The sequence below is a fragment of the Monodelphis domestica genome, chromosome 1, assembly GCF_027887165.1.
Source record: "Monodelphis domestica isolate mMonDom1 chromosome 1, mMonDom1.pri, whole genome shotgun sequence".
NCBI lineage: Eukaryota > Metazoa > Chordata > Mammalia > Didelphimorphia > Didelphidae > Monodelphis > Monodelphis domestica.
This window is the reverse complement of record NC_077227.1, coordinates 146,371,507-146,396,973: the sequence shown is the minus strand read 5'-3', so window position 1 is coordinate 146,396,973 and position 25,467 is coordinate 146,371,507. Positions and strand designations below refer to the sequence as shown.

The 25,467-nt window shown below is 38.4% G+C and overlaps 1 protein-coding gene across 15 annotated transcripts in view; it reads left to right on the top strand.

The window, feature by feature from the left end:
* APBA2 (amyloid beta precursor protein binding family A member 2) overlaps window positions 1–25,467 on the top strand; it is a 360,332-nt gene that overhangs the window by 284,510 nt on the left and 50,355 nt on the right. For all 15 annotated transcript variants that reach the window (XM_056807712.1, XM_056807715.1, XM_056807711.1 and 12 more), the window contains 3 exons: window positions 3,696–3,881; window positions 18,421–18,600; window positions 22,757–22,969. In XM_056807712.1, coding sequence (XP_056663690.1) covers window positions 3,696–3,881; window positions 18,421–18,600; window positions 22,757–22,969 — 579 coding nt within the window. The remainder of the gene's footprint in view (window positions 1–3,695; window positions 3,882–18,420; window positions 18,601–22,756; window positions 22,970–25,467) is intronic.

Here is a 25,467-nt window from a genome sequence, read left to right as displayed (position 1 = left end):
GAAGAAGAATTTAAGTTGCAAAAATATTTTTTGGAGAATGGCCAATCAGAAAATAAGAAGTGTTGGCCATCAGCCAGGTGATTCAGAGAAAGCAGTCTAGAAAAGTTGGAGGGATTGTTGAAAGAGGTCCCTCTCTCTGTACCAAACTGATTATTATCTATTTTATCTGTCTTATAAATGAAGGTTCCATGACAGTCTTTAATAACCTATTCCATTGTCTTTATGTCAAGGCAATGTTTCTGAATATTCCTTTAATTCCTTTACCTACAATAGCTCAAGTACATATCATGGAAAAAAAAAGGGAGGAAGTTGATCATGGCCCTTTTTATCCTAAAACTTCAGAAATTTCAAAATAAATATGTAGCCTTTTCTATCTTTAATTCCCAATAATTGCTAATCTTTTTAAAATTTGTCTCAAGTTCATTGTGGCCCAGTCTATTTGAAGAACTGTTTCCCATATTGTATTGAAAGTTACATTTCATTTTTTTGTTGTTGTCCAGGCTTTCTGATGTAAGTAATATTCTAAATAATCTAGTTTGTTTTTAGAATTTTTGGTTTTATTTTAATCTTCTTTCTGCTGTTTAGTTGTTGGGTTTTTTTTTTCAGGAAATCTTTTGTTTATCCAATCTCCTTCCTTTCCAAAGGTGTTCTTGTTGTTGTTTGTCCTTCATTTTTGAAGAGGACCAACAACATCATAAGGTGGTATCTCTTTTGCCCTAAACAAGATGATTTTCCCTCCCATTTACACAAAAAATACTCCACCCCATTCTTTTAAAATGATGAAAAGCATTAGAATCCTAATCACTTTAACCTATAAGTGCAAACCTATTAAGCAGTGTCTAAGCTTCATTTTTTCTTGCCTACTAGACCTTTGGCCTAATTCTATTTCCACAGAATCATAGAATTTAAGTGTGAAAGCTCAGAGGCTATTTAGTTGTGAAAAGAATCATCACTAAAAACATACTTGAAAGATGGTCATCTAGCCTTTTCTTAAAGACCTCCATGGAGACTGAACATTGCAGAATAAATACCTCTTTAGGACCCAGGCAGGTCTAGTTAGTACCCTGGATTTTTTAGTTGAAGAGGAGAGTGAAAAACTTTCTAATACACCCAACAAAGCTTTTATGTATCACCCCAGATGTCTTCGACTACCTCTAAATTATGGGAAAAGATGAGTCGATATAGAAAGAATAGCACATTTCTCCCCATACAAACAAGAAATCAGTTTGAAGTCCCCTTCTTGTATTTACATTGATGTCTCATAATCAGCCCTCAATGGAGCTATACACTGTCTCCTGCCTTGGTAATTTCAAAGAATAACTGATGAACAGGTGGGTGCCTCTTTTATTGTTTATGTTTTTGCCAAGGCCTGAGATGGAGGACTATTGAAGTGGCATTTATCAATTCTTTTTGAAATAATCTCTTTCTAAAAGATGGTCTTGAGTAGCTCAAAACAAAACACAATTCCTGCTGTTAGAACCTCAGATCAACAGGGCAGGTTGGGATCAACACAAAAGACAAACATGGAGCTTGGTGAGGAAGGAAGACCTTAGAGATCACAGAAACACACACAGATGCTCTCTCTCCTTTTGTGGAAGGAGGATAAAGGTGCTGGAAGAGACACTTAATTACTCAGAGCCATTGTGTAATCCTACACAGAGAAGGAGAGTATTTCGGGGAGGTGATGGTGGACTGTGATTTAATAGACAAAATAACAAAAATAAAATCAAAGCAACAAGAGTAGTAATATGTCCTTAAGCTGTGCTAAAAGATTGAAATAAGCTTCAGAAACTGCTACTGGGCCATACAGTGCCTGGTTGCTTTATGTTCTGTGAACAGAATGTTTTTATGGAAAATTTAACATCCCCCCTCTTCTCTGAAGGAAATTCTAGGCCAGGCAATTGTTATACTCTGTGTGTGAATACATAGGCTCACAGCCAGTGCTGCTTTTCAAGTACCAGCATAATGTGTTCTAATTGAAGATAGGTCTTTAAGTCTTAGAAATTGAAGGATGCTTAGAGGGTCATCCCACTGAGGGGAATGGGGGGTGAGGGGGATGGGAATCTTCTAAAATAGAAGCTGCTTTTTTAAAAAAAAATTAAACTTGTTCTACAGCTAGAATAAAGTTCTTTCTCTCCATAGGTTTATAGCTCCATGATTATGAAAGGTCTCATGTTCTCCTTGGGTTTCAGCCAATGGTAGAGCTTGATGATTTTGGCCAACTCTAACATAACCCAGGATTTCACCTTGAATACTTTGTTGTACTGCCATAAAATGCCAGTGAACTAGAATGTTTGGGGAATAGAATATTCCTCCAAAGTTCAGCCTGTGTTATACCTCCTAAGGTACATAGCCCTAGAGTTTAATTCATTTAGGTAGGGGCTAAAGATTGGGGAGAGGTAAAACAAGGGATACTTAGAATAGAACTTTTTAATAAATGCACATATTTACAATGCCAGATAATAATATTGTTCAAAGCATTAAGCATTCATTTTGTCATCAGGCAAATCCATTGCGTTAAGAGTGAAGTCTCAAATCCTCACGTAGACTGGAACACATAGGGGTCCAACACTCAAATCTTGTCAAGGTTGCTAATAATAATAACTGACATTGATATATTGTTTTGAGATTTATAAAGCACTTTCTTTACCATAACCCTGTTAAATGAAGGTATAATTTCCTCCAGTTTACAGATGAGGTTTGGGGATATTGTTAAGTGATTTGCCCAGGATCATATAACAAATAAGTTTTAAAGTTAGGATCCTCCTGATTCCAAATAAAGAGAATTTGTCAAATACCTTTTACTAGGTCCAGTTCGGGACACCTTAAATTAACTAGTTAACTGAATTCCAAGTTTTAGTAAGAAAGATATATTTTTTTTGTTTATTTTGATGTACTAAAATGTACTAGTCTGTTTTTCTAACTGAGAAATAAAAGTATTGGGAATAATAATAGCTGATATTTATCTAGGGCTCCAAGGAATACAAAGGCACTTCATTAGAATGAATTTTTAAAGTATCAGAGAAAGAAGAGATTGGTCTATATATATATAATTAAGACTAAAGCTTGGAAATTGGTTATTGCTGTTGAGTTTTAGAGACATTTCACCAATATGAAGGTATATTCTTGGTTTTTGCTTTTTTCCCTTTAAACTAGCGTATACTAGGAAAGTCTTTTTTATTGAAGGTTCTTGTTAATGGTGGTTTTGCTGAATTTATTTTCTTGGTGGATATTTTCATAATTGATTTTCTACCATGTTTTTGGAATGCTGTCTTATAACCTTAGATATGTATTGCTATTGCTATGTATTTGTACCTACCTATTCTTTGTGGGCACCTTTACTATCAGCAAATTTCACCCTTAGAAGACAGAAATAGAGGCCACTTTGGCTCCCCTACATTCCTTCTTCCTGCATACCTGAGTATTTTAGTCCTGTTGTCTGGCCTGGAGGGAGTCAGGTAAAGGCAGTGAGCACAGGTGAGTGTATTTAAAAACTATTTGTTTGGATGTCCCAAGGACTTATGTGCAATATGTATTGTTACTTCAGTTATGGAGAAGGATCTTCATGTGAAAAGTATTAATATTAGTAAGATATCTAGATAATAGTCTAATGAGACATTGGGAGGTGAGCACAATAGGCACAGTTACATAATTCAGAGATGCTTTTTAATTTGGCTTTCCTTCTCCATTGGTAGGAAACCATGATGGATCATGCATTGCGTACTATATCTTACATTGCTGACATTGGGAATATCGTTGTGTTAATGGCAAGACGTCGGATGCCCAGATCGGCTTCTCAAGACTGTATTGAGACCACACCTGGTGCCCAGGAAGGGAAGAAACAATACAAGATGATCTGCCATGTCTTTGAGTCAGAGGATGTGAGTAAATTACTTTTTAATTGTTTTTATGGAAAGAGCATTGTATAGTGCAAAAGTATCCAATATGGCCCACTGGTTACATTCCTGCCAGCAACACTCCCTAGTATGGCCATATTACATTAAAATGTAATTGGGAAATATTTAACAAAATAAATAGGATAGCATAGAGATAATGTTAATATGTGGTTTTACAAGTCAATATGCTTCCTGGAGGGGTCTTTTTGTACGGTTTAATGGCCCCATTTCTCTTTGAATTTGACACCACAACTATAGTGGACAGAGAAAGCTTAGCATCTGGAAACTTTGAGTTCATTCCAGTATCAGACATCTATGTTACCTGCCTTAGTTACCTCAGCTGTAAAAATGGGAATCATAAAAAGCGCCTTGCTCATAGAAGTTGTGTGTGGATCAAATGAGACAATTTATGTAAAGCACTTTGTCAACCTTAAAGTGCTATATAAATGGTAGCTATTATATTTGTTATTATTATTATTGATGTAACTATAGCCATATTTTTCAGTACTTCCAATTGGGAATTTAGATGACATTATTCAGATGAAAACATTCAAAACTCTTTGGAAATGATGTTCTACATATAAATCCAACATAAAATTGTTAAAAGTTAACAGAAAGACTTAAGAGTCATGATCAAGATTCTCCTGTTAATCCTTGAGTCAAAAATTTTGGATCAGCTATATGTCCTCTTTAAGTTGGTAATACAACTTTGTCTAATTTTCTTTAAACCTTAGAACTACCGACTACTTTTCTGCCATTCTTTGACCAGAACTACAGGAGTTAAGACAACTTGATATTTTAATTTGTTTTATTATTTGCCAAAAGTTATGCAACATTTTTTTAAGCTGGAAAAAAAGAAAAGGAAAAGGAAAAAAAACTCAGGAAAAAAGACCTTAGAGGTCATTCAGTCCAAACTTTATTTTTTTTAAGTAAATGAAGAAACTAGCACCCTCAGACGTTAAGTGACTTGCCCAAGGTCTCTGAGTTTGTTAGAGGCTGGACTAGAATCCAAATTTCCTGACTCTCAGCCCTGGTGCCATGTGTCCTTTCTTTAAGTATTGAATCACATTATAAATCTATTTTAGTTAACTTTCTATTTAAATAAATCTTATCATGAATCATTATTAAAATAAATAATTCCCTCATATTTTTTCCTAATTATCTTTGACATAAAATTATTTTTGAAAATAGGTATCAAGTTTGCTTAAAGCTACACATATGTATATCTGAAGGCATGTTTGGCAGTGTTTTCACATGTGCTGTTTGCCTTTATTTCAAAACACTTTGGACTAATTCATTTGGGCATATTTAGCTTCATTAAAACTTTTAAAATAGTCACATATGATCAAATCACCTCTAAATCTTTTGAATGCTCAGGTATGATGTTGAAGTTATTGTTAAAATAGTTAGATTAGATAGATGAAGGAGGAGGAAAGAGTCCAAGAAGCCAGTCTGAGAAAATAATTGTAGGGTAAACCCCTTGTTTCTTTAATCACACATCTGACCAGCTTGAATCTCAGCAGAGGGCAAACTCAGGCAAAGAGCTTGAGAGAGAATTAGAAAACTGGTCATTCAGGTTCTTTTGGCTAGTTTGTGTAGGTCCATTCTCATTGTTCTTATTTTGTCTTCTTTGAGGACCCCACAAGATTAGTGTGCCTGAAATGCTCTGGTTCCTATTTCCAGTTGAATTAAGTATCCCTCTACACATATATTTATGGAAATCTGGAAACCTGGAAAATACATTCTTGTGTAAAAAGGATTTGTGTGTATCTTAGAGACCAGTAAAAGTGGAACTAAGTCTTATGTTTCCATAGTGTTTATAAGTAATTTTAATAAACAGCATTAGAACCATTATTTGGGAAAGAAAATCTTAGCTTTGATGGACATTGGCCAGATCAAGATTCCTTATGTCCCAACTGACTTTTTCTATTCCTTCCTGCCACCTCTAGGAAGATGAAATCAGTAGCTTTGAAGCAATAGCATAAACAGAAAATGAAATTATTAAACTTGAGTCTTTTATTAGTTTCACATTAAGAAATTTGCCAAGGAATATTATGGATGGAAGTATTAAATGCAAGGAAACATAGTAAAGTATGAGCAAAGACGATGTAATGTTGGAATGCAAGAACAATGAAACAAAACAGAGAAGAGAAGCTAAGATGACTTCTTTGTTGTTCTTGATCCTCATTTTATTAGTACTTTTCCTTTGGAAATTCTTCAGTATTGTCATTTTCTAAGGAAATTTTGAATCTAATATCAAACTAAATTGATAAACTGACAAGTATTCATTAAGTACTCAACTCTGCCAAATATTGTGCTAAGTGCTAGGGATAAAAAGGAAAAACATAGTCATTACCCTCAATGAGCTTACACACTAAAAAGGGAAATAACATATACCAATTAGAACATGCAAGGGAAGTACAGAATAGTTGGATGGAAAACTCAGAGAGTATTGTCATGACTTCCATTTCCTTCGTTCATTTGAAACTCCTTTCTGGAATGTTATCATTAAAATCTTAATCCAGAAATACAGTGGCCATATTTTTCATCCTTGATCCTTCTAAAGCATTTGACCCCACTGATCATTTCTTTCCTTTTGTAAATTCTCTCCTCCCTTGGCTTTCATGACACCCTACTATCTGTTTTTTTTTTCCCCTCATAAAGCTTGTCACACCATCTGTTTCTTCTCCTGGCATCTGTTTCTCTTTACCAAGTAATTGTGAGTGTTCTTCAAACTTTAAGTCTTGGACCTATCTATATTCTTTATTTTTTCTACACCCCATGAGCTCTTTATTCCCTTTATTTCAACCATTGTCCATGTTATTAATTTCCTACAATTTCAGTTTTCAGCATTCTTCTTCTCTAAAGCCATGTCATATTCATCTCAAAGGTATCTTGTACGTATGTATGTATATATATTTATATATATATACATATATACCATGTATACATATCAATGAACTCATATGTCCATATGTATAGGTATATATGCAAACATATATATGGGGTGCTCAGGGAGGAGTAATATCTTTGGTATGGAGGGCTTGTCGTGCCCTCCTAGGGCAGCTCTCCAGTCTCTGACCCCCACCTGACACCCAGCTCTCACTTGTGGCTCCCAGTAGCTGCTAGCATGCAGCAGCATCCACATCCCGGGCAATGGCTTCGACAGGCCAGCTATACCTTGTGAGGGTAGCCATCGGGTCGTCGACCCCTGGTGAACTAGGGCTTTGCTCACCCAGCATGTGAAGACTGTTTCGGAGGAACAGGCGGAAAAAACCAACAAGGTTCAACAGCAGAGATGGCGACGCAGCAAAGCACTGTGGAGTGCTCAGGGCGTGTTAGAGCACAAAAGACAACATGGCCATCCAATGCAGCTGAGGAAGTCTCCAGGTGTAACAACTTTTCGTGCCAATGGACCCAGGCTTCCAACGCCGACAGAGTGGGACTGTCTCTATCGACTTTTCCACTTAAATCTTCATGCACAAGTGTCTTTGTGCACAAAAACACACAAAGACAATCGTCATCCTCGGTTACCGAGAGACTACTACTACTACTACTACTACTATCCCCACAGTCTTTTGTCTCTCCTATTAGTATGAAAGCTGCCTAGGGATAGAAACTATTTTCACTTTTTCTTTGTATCCCAGCACCTATGATAGGAACCAGCACATGGCAAGTACTCAGTAAGTGTTTACTAACTAATTTATCTGACTTACTTCTTGTGAAGTCAAAGCACTTCATGTAATTAGCTCACTGGACATTCACACTTCCCCACCTCAAACCAGCATATGTAAAACCATCATCCCTTCCCCAGGAGTTCTTTTTCCTCTCTTCTTTATCTTTATCAGTGGTAACACCATTTTCTCATTCACTTGGTCTTGAAACATTGGAGTTATATTTGACCTTTTATTTGATTTCATCTATACCCAGCCGATCACAATTAATAATATCTGTTTATAAATATTTTTTCCTTCTAAAACTTCTTTGTAATTTGTCCTTCTCTCTCTATTCCCTTTATTACCTTAGTCTAGGCCACATTGCTTCATGAAATGCTTCAAGCTGATCTTTAAGATCCATTTATCCTTTCATCCTCCAAAATATATTATATGGCAATATTAGTATTCTTCCAAAAATACCACTTTAATTATGGCACTTCTCTATTCAAAAACATTCAGTGGCTTCCTATTTCCTGCCTCAAAAAACTAAACTCCTTTAATGGTGGTTAAGGATTATTATAATTAGGACCAACCTATTCTTTGTTTACCCAGGACTTCTTTGTTCAATTATTACCACTTTGCCTTTTTCCATTCTCCCCAGTTTTCCTTCCCATGTTTTTGAGACTGAATCTAAAAGAAGACAAAAGGGTAGAGGAATATTTCTCTGTTCTCTAGAGAAACAAAGAGAAAGCAGTGTTCCTTGAAAGTATGGAAGAAGTTTAAAAGGAACATAAAGAGAGAAAAATCATTTATAGAGGCTGAGGAGAATCTAAATCTGTATCGGAATATTGGTGGAAGAAAAACTGGGATGTAGGGAAGGATGAGAGGAAGAGCCAGTGAACCTTGAATGAGTTATATAAAAGGTTCAAATTTTCCAGTCCAACAGAGGGTAAAAAACTGAACCTTTAAGGTTTGTCTTCATGAATTCCATGTAGTGATCATAAGGATATGTGGGTTCTGCCAGGAGAGGTCCTCTTTGTAGTAGAGGGGTAAAAAGGGAGGTTCACAAAATAGTGAAGGGTTCCAGAATTGGAAATAGGAATTTTCGTTCCCAGGGCAAGTACTACAAATGCCTTTCTCACTTGGTGGCAGGGCAAAATTCCCCAGAAATCAGATGAAAGTTGATGGGGAAGTCACTATAGGAGATAGGGGTGGTAAAGGGGTAAAATTAGATTGGGGAGTAACTCACTTCAGCCCTTATCTGATAGCTTCCTATTTTAATTATTTGGTTGATTTTTCACTTAATGTATTATTTAACTAAATATTCTTGCTAACTAGGTGCTTAAATGCTACAAAATTACCTCAAAGATTCCTTCCACCTCTAACCTGTGATCTTATGATATCTTATTTTATAAAAGGAAATAAGACCTAGATAGGTTTATGCCTTTCTTAAAGTTACATAGGGAATAAATAAGTGAAAGAGTTGGAATTTGACTCAAGATGTTCTGACTCTAAATCCAGCATCCTTTTCACTATAGCAAACAACCTGATTTATGAAAAATAGCATTTATCCAGCAGGCCCCTGGAAGTCAGTGGAACAGCTTAATTTTCCCAGTTGGGAGAAATAATGCCCTGAAGCAAGTGATGGTCATTTCTGCACATCTCCAATTTGAAACAAATTTTAGAATCCAGATACTGTCACCTGCCAATTATCCATGCTAACCGAGGCAATCAGATAATCCAAAACAATTTATATTTTGATTTGAAATGCATTGGATATGTTATTTTTTTGGAGGATGGTGAGTTCGCTTGGTATCATACTAAAATTAATTTGTATTCTTCCAACATACACAGATTGATACCAAAGGGAAAAAGTGGAAGTATGGTATTTAGTAGTTAGAAACCAGTTTGATAATGAAAATTTGTAGCAAATAATTGAAACTTTACCATTATTCATTTGAAATACCTTTTTAAAAACAATTATTTTTCAAATAATCACTACTGGTAACATACTGGTAATTTCTCTTATTCCCCCAGTCACCTCTTGCTCTCAGGCTTCCAATGTTCCACCATCATAGAGCCTGCTCCATTCCCAGGTAGAGCAGGCAGATACCCAGAGGATACAACCTAATAAGGCATAAATCCTTTATTTGTAATGCCTAAAATATCTAGCTTTGGGCTAAGAAACTTTACACCTAGAAATAATATTGTGTAAAATGTCAGTAGGGCAGCTAGGTGTTACAGTGGCTAGAATTTTGGGTCTGGAATCAGGAGGACCTGCTGACTTCAGGTATTTAATAACTTTGTAACCTGGGGCAAGTCACTTAACCCTGTTTGCCTCAGTTTCCTCATCTGTAAATGAATTCAAGAAGAAAATGGCAAACCACTTTAGTCTTTGCCAAGAAAAGCCCAAATGGGGCTCTGAAGAGTCAAGAATGAAATGACTCTGTATAATTAGTGGAAGAAAGAAGGAAATATACTCTATGCTTTCATTCAACCTTGCGAGTGCATCCAAATCTTGGAAAGAGGATCTTTGAGAGAATAGGACTTAAGGCAGTTGTGATGAGCATAAAGGGTCTGGGATGTAGGGGTTCTAAGACGAGCCCAGTCCACTGGATCCCTATGGAATATGGTGGAGTTGGGGTTGGTGTGGTGTTATGGAGATTCTGGAATCCAAGATGGTGAGAGAGAGGCTCAGTGCTAAGAAAAAAAGGTCCTTTGCTTTGTTCTTTAACTCTGGGCTAACTCATGCAATCCTTTTCTCCATCCTTCTCCATGTAGCTCTGTACCTCTATTTATTGATACTGTAGTGACACCTTGTGGCAATAAAAGCCAATTTGAGTTATATATGAAGCATTTGAAGCTCTTTCCAGAAAAATGTATGCTGTGCCACATAATGGCATGTTTTGACCTGAGGATCTCAGATCTTGTCTTCATTATAATCACTATGTCCCCAGACACCATTATAAACTAATAAGAACAGTAAAGACTCATTTATTTGATGCTAGAAGTTTGGAGTTTGTGATCATTTCAAGGACAAGTGGATAAGATTCTTATGTATGGGGGAAGAATGGAAATAATTCCCATTAAACTTTATTTAGCTTTATTTGTAAAAGAAGAAATACCATAGAAAATTAGTAACTTTTTTAAATAAGAGGCTTAGAAATTTAAAGATATTCTAGTACAATGTCATCAACTTGTGGCATCCTTGTTCTGGAATTGTTATGTGAATGTTAATATTTCTACTAATTTGCCTCCTTTTACTTAGCAATACTCATTTATATTTTAATTCTTCAGGATTCCATTTTTCAATCATTTCAGCTGTATCTGACTCTTCAGGACTCCATTAAGGGTTTTCTTGGCAAAGATACTAGAGTGGTTTACCATTTCCATATCGAACTCATTTGACAGCTGAGGAAACTGAGACAAATAGAGCTAAGTGACTTGCCCAGGGGCACAGAGCTAATAAGAGTTTGAAACCAGATTTGAACTCAGGAACATGAGTCCTCCTGATTTCAGACCCAGGACCATATTCACTGAGCCACCTAGCTGCCCCCTCAGGCTTTAAAATAGCCTTAATTTCATCAGTGTTAGCACTGTCTCTGCTGACCCATATTTTAATTCGTTCCATGCCTAAGCATGTGTTTGTGAATTGTTGCTATTGAAAAAAATTCGGCGCCTGGTGACAGTGAATGTTTGTTATATAAGCTGGGCTGTTCCTCTGATAGTCACTCAAGCTCAAAGACTTGCCAACTTGATAAGACCTGCCAGTGCTTAAGGCTGAGCCCTAAGTAACTCTCAGGATCACTTCCGTGGCACGAGAAAGTATTGGCATAACAGTTTAATAGAGGCATCAGAAGTTGGATAAGATTTTTGAGCCCAAAGGAACAAGAGAGTAAAGAATTTAACACCAGAGGACCTCTGAGAGATTATCTGGTTTAACCCCCTCATTTTACAAAGAAGGTAAACTGAGTCTTAGAGAGATAGAGCTGGGGCAGAGCGGGAAATAGGGCTGGGGTCTTCTGATTCCCTGGCCAGTATTCTTTTCTCTATGCCATGAATCTAGGTAAGACTTTCCTTTTAGAGGGGAGAGCATGAAATAATATGCAGGGGGTCATAAAACTAGTATATGCAAATATGAAAGGGCATCTTTGATTGTGGCCACATAGGGAACTCCTGCAGTGGGGAATTAGCTCCACCACTATAGATTGTAACTTAACAGAAACATCAGAGGTTGAATAACTTGCCTAGAAGAGGCAAGATTTAAATCTAACGTTTCCTTATTCCAAGCCTAGCATTCTTATTTTGCCATGCTGCCTCCGTTGATAATAATCAATAGCAGAGATAGCATCATCATCATAAAAATGCCTCAATCTATTCATTAATATTACTACTACCACCACCACCACTACTACTACTACTACCACCACCATCACCAACTAGGTCAGAGATTTCATTGTGAGAATCTCCAGGTAATGAACTTCTCCTAACTATTAAAGTTCTATAGCTGTTCTGTAATTTAGGGTCAATTTATTAGATAGTTAAATGCCATTTCACGGAAGAGATGGGACTTGATCTGAGGTCTCTCTGACTTGGAAGTGTCTTCTCTATCCACTATGCTTCAATCTTTGATTCTAAAGCTAGCATAATACTATCTTTTAAAAAATATTTTTAAAAATCCTTTACCTTCAACCTTAGGATCAATACTATGTATTGTCTCCAAGGCAGAAGAGTGATAAAGGCTAGGCAATGGGGGTCAAGTGACTTTCCCAGGGTCACCCAGCTAGAATGTGAAAGCACAATGCTTTCAATCTATCAATCAACAAATATTCATTAATACTCACATGCCAGGCATTGGAAAATAAATAATTTTTCTTTTAAAATAACCTGTGATTATCAGTCATATTCCTCCTGAGCCTCTCGCCTCATGATTGCAAACCACCAAGGCTTATTTTTTGCCTTAGCCTGGTCTTGGAATTTGGATCTCAAAGTTTGCCCACTGTAGAATAGACATAGCAAGGAATACAAGAAAATAATGCTATTGATTTTTAAATGTTCCGCTCTTCTCTTGACAACGTGGCAGGTGTCAGATATGCTTAAAATAGAACCACATCTAAGAGAATAGGTCCTGGACGACAAATGGACTGATTGGCTCCGTGGCATCCATGCCATGGTGGGGGACACGTCGCTGCCGGGCTCGTGTAGAGCAGAGGAAAGATGGCCCTGCCCAGGAGCAGGCTGTGTGGTGACACTGATGAACATGCTGGTCTCGTTGGCTACGGTGAAAGCAGGCTTATGAGATTCCCTTTATTGCTGGCACAGAAGATTGGAGTGGATAGGCAGCCCCAGCAGGGAGAAGTCCTCATGTCATCACCTTCGGCAAAATGAAACCCAGACTGAGGGACGTGAGAAGAAAAGAGATCTGCACAGGGGAATTGGAAGGCGTCTGGGGCAAGGCTTCTGATTCTGCTTGTGAACATAAATAAAGACCTGCTGCCTCAGCCCCGGGGGGAGACATGGGGCTCCCTTAATGAGGAGGGAGAGGTAGTCCTTAGGAGGCAGCTCACTGAGGACGGAGGAGAGTGATTTAATGCTGGGAAGCCAAAGGCTGTTTTCATTTGGCAAGTGCATCCGTATTGGAATCTTATTACCCTGGATGTTTCATTTCCTAAGTGGCTGGAAGGAATAGAAGGATAATAATGCCAAATCACATTTACATAGTGCTTGGGAGGTAGGTAGGTAATGGAAGTATTGTTACCCCCATTTTTACTGAGGGCAAGGAATAAATTCATGGCAAGAAGATGCCAGAGCTAGGGTTCAAATTCAGGTCTTTGGATGCCCAGGCTGCACTGCTGCTCAGGGTCCAGGTGTTAGAAAGCCATTGCCTTATTCACAAAGGGGCTAGCTCTCAGGTGGATCTCCAGGTGGAACCCCAGACTCTTGTTCTACCAAGTAGTTTTCTGACTTTAGACATCTACCCTTCAAAGATGTTGAAGACTCGAGATCATTTGAATGTTCCAGGAATCAGCTGCACAAGTCAATGCAATCGCAGAAATGCTTATTAAGCCCCTACTGTGTGCCAGACACCTGGCTAGTTGCTGGGATTACAAAGGCAGAAACAAAACAGTCCTTGCCCTCAAGGAACTTCCATTGTTCTATTGAGCACAAAAATCGGGGAGATGTTACTAGACAATATTTAGTGTGAAAAATGATCTGAGAGTTTTCATGGGTTGCAAATTGAGTGTGTTGTTAATGTTTCACTTTGCCACCATTAAAGACAACTGATGTTCTTTTGTTCAGCTGTGTCTGACTCTTTGTGACCCCCATTTAGGATTTCCTTGGTAAAGACTGGAATAATTTGCCATTTCCTTTTCCAGCTCAGTTTATAGATGAGTAAACTGAGGCAAACAGGGTTAAGTGACTTGCCCAGGGTTGTAGAGCTAGAAAAAAGTCTGAGGTTAGATTTGAACTCATGAGGATGAGTCTTTCTGACTCCAAGTCTGGCACTCCATCCACTCTGCCCCCTAGTTGCTCCCATAAGTGATATTAAGCTATGTTAAAAAAGGCATAGTACCCATAATGAGGGAGGTGGGAATCTGATGACATTAAGAGTTCATGTTCCATCTGAGGTGTCACATTTTAGAAACAGCATTGGCAAGTTGGCCTCACATGCAGAGAAAAATGACTGAGATGGTGAGGGGAACTGGGAATCATGCCATAGGAAAGTGAATTGAAGAAATTGAAGCAGGGATAGTGAGAAAAGTGCTGGATTTGGCATCAGAAGGCCAGGTTTATAATAATATAATGACTAGCATTTCAATGGTCTCTTAAGGTGTGCAAAACACTTTACAAATATTATCTTATTTGATCACCAAAATACCCCTATTGTTATCCTCATTTACAGATGAGGAAACTGAGGCAGGCAGGTTATAACTTGGCTGGGGTCACACAGGTAGTAAGTATCTGAGGTAGAATTTGAATTCAGATCTCCCTGACTTCAGGTCCTCTTATCTACTGCATCACTAGCTGCCCTGATTATTATTCTTATTAGTTGTATGACCTTGGACAAGTCATTTAGGGATTTTACTAGATGATCTTTGAGATCTCTTCCAACTGTGGATCCAATAAACCTATGAACTAGAGGCTTAGCCTAGAGTAGAAGAGGCTTTGGAGGCACATAATAAGTCTTCAAGTGTTTGAAAGCCTGTCTTGTAGGAGGTGGCTTAGACTTGTCCTTCTTGACTTCAGAGGGGAGGACTATAAGTAGGAAGTAGGAAGACATTCCAGAGGCGGATTTTGACTTGATATTAGGAAAACTCCTTTTAGTGCCATCTAAAAGTAGAATGGGTTCTCTCAGGAGTAAGTAATTTGTTGGCATTTAGTGGAGGTCTTTTTTTTTTTTTAATCCTTACTTTCCATCTTAGAATCAATGCTGTGTATTGGTTCCAAGGCAGAAGAGTGGTAAGGGCCAGGCAATGGGGGTGAAGTGACTTGCCCAGGGTCACACAGCTAAGAAGTGTTTGATGCCAGTTTTGAACCCAGGACCTCCTGTCTCTAGTCTTGACTCTTAATCCAATGAGCCACCCAGCTGCCCCCATGTGGAGGTCTTAAAGTAGAAGTTGGATGATCCCCTAAAAGTAGCATGTTGACTTAGAAAAGCACAAATTAATATTATCCATGCTGAACTGTATTTTAATTTATTTTTTAAAACATTTCCCAATCACATTTTAATCTGGTTGAGGCTACACTCAGGATGTATCCAGTAGCCATGAGTTTGACACCTTGGTTGGAAATGACCCCTGAGGTCCCTTCTAATTCAGAAAGCTGGTGATTCTGCTATACATCTTTACTTGGTTATTCTGAATTTAGGAGTTTCAGCAAGGATCTCTAGAAACCATTAAGTTCAATTCCATGATGCTGTCTTTTTAAGGTTTAGATGATGTCTCCCTCTTTTTAAAAAAATGCCTTTGGTCTCTTTTTTCATCTTAATTTTTTTTCAATTACATGTAAACATTTTTTGGACAATTGTGTTCTGACATATTGCTATTCTGATTCTCTCCCTCCTTCCCACATCCTCTTCCCAGGCAGTAAATAGCCTGATATGAGTTATACCAGTGCTTTCATGCAGTACATATTCCTATATTCTCTCACACTATGACAAAAGACACATATTACATATACAATAAAAACTTATGAAGGAAATAAAGTGAAAGACAGGGTGTTTTGGTCAGCAATCATATTCCAACAATTCCTTCTTTGACTGTAAATGTATTTTTTTTTATCATGAATCCCTTGGGTTTATTTTGAAGCCTTGCTGTACTGATAATAGTTCAGTTCTTTACAGTCTATTGTTGTGCAGTATTTCTGTTACTGTATAGAGTGTTCTCCTGGTTCTGCTTTAACTTCACTTTGCATCAGTTCATTTAAGACTTTATAGGTTTTTCTGAACTCAACCTGTTCAACATTTCTTTTTTTTTCTTCATTTTTAATTGTCATGCGAAGCACACTTCTATATTGGTCATTATTGTAAGAGCAAAGTTGTACATAACCAAACCCCCCAAATAAAACCAGACACACTGATGTGAAAGATGACTCCAACAGTCCTTTCCCTGGGGGTGGATAGGATTCCCCGCCATAAATCAGGATTGTCCCAGTTCATTGCATTGCTGAGAGTAGCCAAGTTTTCACAGATAATCGTCCTCTAATATCGCTGTTATTATGTACAATATTTGCCTGGTTCTGCTTATTTTGCTCTGCATCAGTTCCTGCAGATCGTTCCAGCTTTTTCTGAAATCCTCTTGCTTATCATTTCTCATAGCACATAGTATTTTATCACCAACATGTACCACAATTAATTGAGGGAATGCCCATCAATTGGGAAATCCCAATTGGTGGGCATTCCCTCAATTTCCAATTCTTTGCCACCACAAAAAGAGAAGCTATAAATATTTTTGTACAAGTAGGTTCATTGTTTCTTATGGCACCATAGTATTGCATTACAACCATATGCCACAACTTGTTGAGCATTCCTCAATTGATGGACATGCCCTCATTTACCAATTCTTTGCCACCATGAAAAGAAAAAAAAATTAATAAATATTTGTGTAAAAGCAGGTTCTTTTCCCTTATCTTTGATCTCTTTGAGATCCAGATCCAGTAGTGGTATTGCTAGGTCAAAGGGTATGCATAGTTTTATGGCCCTTTGGTTGTTTACCTTCTCTCTTTGTATCAATTCTAAGATAGAAGAGTGTCAAGGGCTGAGCAATTGGGATTAAGTGACTTGTCCAGGGTAACACAGCTAGGAAGTGTCTGAATTCAGATTTTTTACCCAGGTCTTCCCAAATCCAGGCCTGGTACTTTCTCTACTATGCTACCTTAGTCACCCCTTAGACATCTCTTTTCTTCATTTATTTTTATTTACATCAGTGCTGGGAACAATAGAACATTTAGAAAACGCCTTCCTGAATAAATTGCACTGGTAGTAAGTCTCAGAGGTAGGATTTTGAATTTAGAGCCAGTGATTTGAATGAGTTTCTTGGGGACTTTCAAAGTACTATTGAACTCTTTAACTTAAAGGTCATTGTAAACCCAGTGGGGCTACCCTCCTCTCTTGTGCCTTAGTGCCTGAAGCTTATGGAGTATGAGTTTTTTTTGTGTCTCTAAAGAATCCTCAACTTCTCTACTAGCAGCAAATCCAGGACAATTCTGAGGGACTTATAAAGAACACTATCCACATCCAGAGAAAGAACTGTGGGAGTAGAAACACAGAAGAAAAACAACTGCTTGATGAGGATGTGATTGGGGATGTAGACTCTAAATGATCACCCCAGAGCAAATATCAATAATATGGAACTAGGTCTTGACCAATGCCACATGAAAAACCCATGGAATTGTGCATTGGCTATGGGAGGGTGTGGGAGGAAGGGAGGGAAAGAACATGACTCATAGAACCATGGAAAAATGTTCTAAATTAATTAATTGAACATTTTTAAGTAAAAAAAAAAAAAGGATCCCCAGCATACTTAGAAAGGAAATCCAGCCTGGGAAGAAGGGGCAGTGTACCTGCCATGAGGTCTTTCAAATACCTTTGGGTGTTACAAGGCAAGTTTGACCCTGTATATATAAGCAGAGTAGGCGATGAGCTAGCTAGGAAATATGATTTAGGGAGACCAGAAGGCCCCCGTACCCTCAGTTATCTCCTCCATCTAGCTGCCACAGTGTCTGAAGTCCATTGCTAGGTAATTTTTCCCGCTTTGGGTTAAGTTTTGCTCACTGCTTCTACTTTTAAAGCTGGAGATATTTCCTTGGCAGGAAATTAAATCCATAACACTGGACTGAAAATTCATCCATTGTATTAATTTCCTCTCCTTGACAGGAGCAGTCTGGGAGAACAATAAAGCCCTGGGTGCTGGGCTAAGAGGTTAGGGTGTAAAGGAGACAGAAAGATGTATGTCTTGTAGGTGGGTATGGAAGAAAGGGAGAAGATGTCTACCAAGGACAACTGGCCAACCTCGCAGTTTTGCCAGAAGTTATCTCTGTCCATGGGTGTTGACTGAGTTCCAATCATTGCTAGCTGAGAGATGGAGTTCTTTTCCTGTGTGTGTGTGTGTGTGTGTGTGTGTGTGTGTGTGTGTGTGTGTGTGTGTGTGTGTGGTTGTTTGTTTGTTTTTGTTTTTTTTTTTACTCTAAAGGGTGGATTTTCCAGCAACTGACCCCTTGAAACCTTATGTACTCACTTTTCAAGCTCTCTTATTGGGAATGATTCTCAGGAGCCTGGGGCTGCGGCGCTTGCTGCCTTTCCTAATGCTTGGAGCCAGAGGGGTTATGCAGAACAAAGTTTTCAATTATGTCTTTTTCTTTTTTGACAGGCGCAACTGATTGCTCAGTCCATTGGCCAGGCATTCAGCGTGGCCTATCAAGAATTTCTGCGGGCCAATGGCATTAACCCCGAAGACTTGAGTCAGAAAGAATATAGTGACATTATCAATACTCAAGAAATGTATAATGATGACCTTATACATTTCTCTAATTCAGAAAATTGCAAAGAGGTAAGCTCATTGCATTAATTTTCCAAAAAAGAGTTCTTAAATTATATTTATCTACTAACTTATGCATTCCTACTCCAGCTTCTTATCATAATTGAACGATGCAGTGGTGGAACGAAGGCCTTTTTATGGGAAAATACCTCACATATCTAGGTTTATAAGGGATGCCTGACGTTGTTGGTTAGAGCCTTTGTGCATCCATCATAAAAATAATTGCTTTTACGTTTGACTGAAGTGGGGAACAAAGCCTGCATCTTACATGTCCTTGTAGTGTTGCCTACTTGTATGTTGTAATGAGGTGTTGATATAACAAAGGAGATTGTAATCAGTTTTAATGACCTTGAAAATTTACATTTTAATGGTTTTTATTGTCACTGATTGGCATTCAGCAGTTTGAAAAAACGGAGCTGACATTTCAGAAAAGCTCTTTTTTCCATCTTTTGAAATGAAGTATTTACAGAGTGCGTTTGGAGTGCCTGATGCTTTTGCATCCCAAAGCTGTGAACTGGTTCTGGTTAAGTGGAGGTGATGCCCATAGGAGATTTTTTTTTCCAAAACTGAGAATGGAGGCATTTAGTGGACCTGACCCATGAACAAAATGAGAGAAGAGGAAGAAGAGGAAGCTACCTTCGTGCTACTCTCCTTTGGAAACCAGTTTGCTTAGGCTGTGACAAGGAACTCTTCTGTAGTCACTCGTTGAGTGTAGGAGCTAGTGTTCCTTTGGGTCTGTGAAACTAGCAGCAATGGACATCCAGGGCACCAATTGCCTGCTATGTGTTGTTGCCTCTGTAGAGTCAGTTAACCTTCAGAGTCTCCAATCATTTCTTTGATAAGCTCTTGATTATGCTGGGACTGGGTCCTCCACAGTTTGATTGTGAAGGAAAATGCCCCTGTATCCCCAAACATGGGCCACACCAGTCACAGCTGTTTGATGGCGATGAGTTTCAGGGTTCAGTAGCATCTGCCTCTTCCAGATGTACTCTACCTTCTTCTTTCAGCTGTGAAACTTCGGTCCTTGTTGGCTGCTCTTGCTATCATGATTGAGGTATGTTAAGGAGCCTGCTTGCTTTCATGACTTCAGGCTGAACTTGTGTTCATGGGTAGGGAGGTTTGATGTCTAGATCTGCATTCTTTTCATACAGATTCAAGGTGAAAGTCTGGGTTTAGGAGTAAAGCAGTCTTGTTCCTCCTTAAGGGAGAATGGATTATGGATTCAATACTGCCCATGGCAAGAACCTCCAATTGATAATTCATCCCAGTTGATATTTATTAATCTAGTGACCAGTGATGGAAAGATTAAAAAAATACAATCTTTGCCCACTATTTACAGTCTACTAGATCTTTTTGTGTTTTTTTCTTTTCTTTTTTTAATTTTCTGGCTGAGGGCTGCTGGGTTACTAATTTAGAGACTTGCTTTCTCCGGTGAATGTACAAGATCATGGCTATTGGATGGGGGAAGATATAACTCCTTGAAAAATGTGGAAGGTCTAAAATAATATTCTGGTAAAGTCTTTTGAACTTTCAAGACCATCACACTCAAAATATGATGTGTATGTCAGGTGGAAGAAGAATAGTGTACAAGTGTAAAAGTACAGTGACTTCATTCAAGTTTATTTAGCTTCAGAACTGATCTGGGCTAACAATCAGTCCACAAGAGTTTATTATCACATTTTCAGTCTTGCCTGTGCTATGCCCTGGTGTGGAATATAGAAGCAGTGTAAAATATCTCTACCTTTTAGGAGCTTACAGTCTAGCTGGGGATTTCGGACATATACACATAAAACATTATTTAATCATTTGTGTAGGATGTGTCCAAACCACAGGGTGGTGCTATGAGTCTGAAAGGACTGTATGTTCCTGGATGAAGACAGAGACTCATTGTAGAGAGAGTGAAATTAAATCATTTGAGTCCTATGGGGAAGACTAAAGGCTATCCTATACCTGATACATGTGTTGGTTACCCTGAGTGCTTATGTGGGATCTAGGGATCCTTTTGCTTCTGTTTGTGTGGATGTAGACATGAATTATATACTGAGGTTTCCCAAAGGTAACTCTGAGTCCGGAAAATATGAGTCAGAAAGTCATTGGGGGATCCTGTCTGTGGAAGACTAGAGCTTTATGCCTAGCTTACAAAGGAGAATATAATTCCTATAGGTACTAAATTATGTGATAGAGACACAAAATCCTATATGAGTGAAAAGAAGAGGGAAATCAGAGATCTAACTGGTCCTTATCTGCTGTCTTTCCTCCAGTCTCTATACACCAAGTCAGCTTAATCTTCCCAAAACACCATGTTGTACATATCATTTTTCTGGTAAAAATAAAACAAAACAAAAACCCTTTTGTGCCTTATTACTTCAAGCCTAGTCTTTTAGCCTGGCATTCAAGGCCCACTAAAATATATCTCCAGCTCACCTCACCATAATTATTTTGTGTTATTTCCCTCTATATTATATCATTTATTTATCATCTCTTAAATATGCTTTTGTTCCCATTGTTTCCTCAGCCCAGAATAGCCTTTCCTCTTTGCTTTGATAAATCATAACCTTTCTTATCCATCTCTATTTTTCTTTCATTCATTCAATAAGCATTTATAATGTTCCTACTATTTGCCAGTCCAGTTCAAGTGCCACTTCTTTCATGAAACCTTTATATCCTTTGTTTTTGGTTTCCGTTGATACTTAATGTCTGAACAATTCATTTAGCATTGAGTATATTCTATCTGGCTGTGCTGGTTATTTTTTTTTTTTAGTACAAGTCTCATAACCTTAGGTAGACTTTAGTCTGTTTGAGGGTAGAGATCTTAATCTTAAGCAATTTTTCCCTCTAGGACCTAGCATTTGCCTTGTACAATTAAGAATATGATTTTCACTCGGTAAATTTTTACTTATTCATTAATTGATTGATTGAATGAGGAATGGGCTCAAGCTGAGATTTCTTGTTGGAGATGGCACTTGAAGAATACCTGAAGGATGGATAAAATCTTTATACAAAGAGGGAAAATGGAAATACATGCCAGTTGAGTGAAGCACCATCAATGAAGGCCAAGAGGTCATGTATTCATGGCATAGCATGGAGTAGAGGCAGTATTTTAGGTGCATTTTAAGATTCATTGGAAGCTAAAGCTGGAGTGGAGTTGAATATCAGGCAAAAGAAGTTAGCTTTGATGTGACAGGGAATGTAGAATTCCTGAATGTCTCTGAGTAGAGGACAAGCTTGATAAAGGCTATTTTAAAGAAGTTTGATCCAATGGTAATATTCAGGTCAGATTGAAAAGAAACATCTGGAGGCATTCAGGAAACTATTGTAATAATTTAGATGAGAGGTGATGAGAGCTGACTGTCAGGTGGTTATAGTAAAATTGGGAGGGAAGGAATAGGTATGAGTAGCATTTGAAAGGAAAGATTGATAATCTTTGTTCCTAACTATTGAGGGAGACATAAGAAGGAACAGAGTTTTTCATTTTTTACTTCTTTCCTGTGGTAACATGGACAGCATTAGGAAGATCACTTTGTCAATTGTAGTCCATATTGAACATACCCAGCTATCACATTCCTAGTGGAAGTGCTCAGGAATTGACCAAAAAGGAATAATTAACTTAATGAAAACTAGTCACTCAAATCCCTACCCCCCCAGATTTGGAATCTCTGGAGCCTTAATTGATGATTCAGATCACATTTGGACCATCATCTATAAAACAGGGATAATATTCACTGAGCAGAAATTGTGAGGAAAGTACTTTCTTAACCTTAAAGGGTCATATTATTGCCACCACTGTATCTCTTGGAAGTCCTGTGGTGTAGTTAATTCCAAATGCAATGATTACATATTCCTCAATTCTTGGGATTATCTAGCATGTGGAACTGTATGAGCTATGGGGATTGAGTTTTATTACAGAGAGAAAGATGATTGCTAGATGTATTAAATAAGAAATCCTCTTGTGGCCAAATCCCAAATTCAAGGGCACAGTTGTGCTAAGGTTAATATGGTTTCACATCATGGCAGTAAGCCAACTAACTCCCTTGGGAGTCAGGTGGAGAAAGCAGGCATTTGTCCAGTTCTCAAAATTGGAGGTCATGTTCAGGGCTTGTTTACTAATGTGCTAGGTGGGTGCAAGATCAGAGCCAGTTACATTAATGTCTATTATATTTCATTGCAGCTCCATATAGAAAAACAAAAGGGAGAAATCCTTGGTGTGGTGATTGTGGAGTCAGGCTGGGGTTCCATCCTCCCCACAGTGATTCTGGCTAACATGATGAATGGAGGTCCAGCAGCTCGATCTGGGAAGCTGAGCATTGGGGACCAGATAATGTCAATCAATGGCACCAGCTTAGTGGGTCTTCCTCTTGCAACATGCCAGGGGATCATCAAGGTACAATCTCTCTCTCTCTCTTCCTGCTCCCCTCCCCCCACCCATAAAATTTTTGGGTCTTGGCAGAGTTGATTAACTTTATCTTTACTCTTTCAATGTGGGCTTTGGGAATGAGAATAGGTATGGTTTTACTCCACTGAGAGCTAGGTCAGCATCCCTTCAGTAAAATTCCTGGCTCAGGAAGAAGAGCTGCTCCACATTCCTCCAAGTACAGAGCTGACTTCCTCAAGTCAAGATCTCTCACAAACAGTGGAGCTTATAGAATATTTAGTGTGGACAAAATTTCATAGAACTCTAGAATGCTAAGGGGCCTGGGAGTTATCCTCAGACGTTGGATCTCTAGTCCAACAATACCTGTAAAAGGATGCCTTTGAAAATACACCCAACGAGTGGCCATCCAGCCATTGCTTGAAGACCTCCAGGGAGAGGCAGTTCAGTCTGACCAGTCAGCTGGAGAATACACCCTCTTTTTCTGGGCAAGAGATTCACATGATGGTTGCCTCCAAAGCATCATTTCTATGAATGTCTGCATTTCCAAGGTTAGTTAGGTTTTTGATGAAACAAAAGAATCCTATTGTCTCCAATCCCTCCTAAGCCTGACCAGGTGTTAAGAAATTTTTACTCAAAAGACATAGTTTATGCACATAAATTTTTTTCCCATGGCCAGCCTAAATTTGATGCTATGGAACTTTTATTAATTACTATTAGGGAAATAGAGGATGTCATTACAAATAGGAAGTTGATCACAGGTGTGCCTCATTTTAAACAATAGGCACATTTCTGAAGAATTTTAGTAAGATTATTGAAAGTCAAAGCTGAAAAGATCAATATCAATCATATGATCCAGACTCCCCCTTGTATAAATGAGGGAACAAAGCACTTATAAAACAGATCACATGTAGTTAATTTGATGGTCACATGCTCCAAGAATTTAACTCGGATCTCCAGAATTCCAATGAAAGACTCCTCCTACTATCCCATACTGCCTAGTATCAGATCTTCAGGGACCTGAGCCCCCCCAAGAAAGCATTTGCCCAAATGAATCAATGGCAGAGCCACTACTAGGACCCAATTTAGTTTATGAATTATATTTTGAGTGATTTCTTAAAAGACATTTAGGGATTCACTAGAGAGAAACCTGAAAAAAACATTTCTATTTAATTTTTCAAAACCTATTGTATTGTAATTCATCATTACTGAATTTATTTATTTGAATTTCCATGATAAGGGGTCATCTCCAAGAGGGGCACATGTGTATTTTTGTGGAGATAGGTGGTAGAAGGGAAGTGTGTTAAGAACCCAATGGTCCAGGTTCTTTTTTCCTGGAGCTTTAGTGCCTGCAGAAAGTAGCAAGTTTAAGGTTGTAGAGACGCCTGCTGAGCTATTGAGCACAGTGCTGATTTAGCCAATGCTTTGTACACACACAGAACCATCTTGTCAGTTTATAATTTATTCAACAGCTAATCAAGGCCACAGTATTACAGAAGAGGATGAGGGACTGGTTCCCTTGTCTTCCTCCCTCCCTCCCTCCGTCCCTCTGTGTTCTGTGGTGCTAGAGAAAGAGGTTTCATTCCTCCCTTTTTATCTAGTGAAATAAAGGCCTTTGTTTGGGCCAGGAAATCAAACACACAGTGTCTTGGTACTGGACTAAAGAGATAGCATCTGCCTAATGGGCAAACCATACAGATAAACCAGAGCATAGATTTTCATATGGGTACATAGCTGACTAAATCCATAGCCTTCCAGCCAGGTTCCCCACAGAGCTGAAAGCCAAGCTCTGGGATGCTGCCAGGCAGCCCAAGGACCATGTAATAGCCCGAAGTCTCTCTTTCTGGGCAAGAGCTCCCCATAATGGTTGTCTCCAAGCCACCGTTTCCATGAATGTCTGCCCATAAGATAGTAGGGGTGAGATTCCATTCTTAGGTTAGATATTTTTGATGGAACGAAAAGATTCTATTGTCTCAAGGCTACTCTGAGTGTTGATGAAATGTCATCTTATTGGAAAAGCCTCAGAGGAAATAGCACAGACTTCTATGAGTCTGATAGAAGAACTGCTCCCCTAGTCTGGAGGGAGCAAATTTGATTTAGTGCTATAGGATCGGTTCTCAGTCACAGAAAATGCTCTTTTCATATATAGTTACAGAGAGGCAGAGAGGGTCTTATTGTCTCAGGAATTTGGGCTGTGTCTTTATGCTTACCTCTTGTCACCAAACAGCCCCTGGCAGCCAGAAAATAAGACTTCCCAGTTGTACATTCCTGCTTAGAATCAGAATCTTTAAACTAGAAAGGTCTTTAGACATCTTCGTGTCACAGAATTTAAAAAAGCATAGCATTTCAGAACTGGCAAGGATCCAAAGGGCATCTGTTCTAATCCCTGCCTTAAATAATCACTATCAAGCCACTGCTAGCCATTGAAAAGATTCGGTATACTTTACCCTCTGAGGCATCTGATACTATTTCTTGGACAACTCTAATTATTAGTCACTCAATCAACAAAC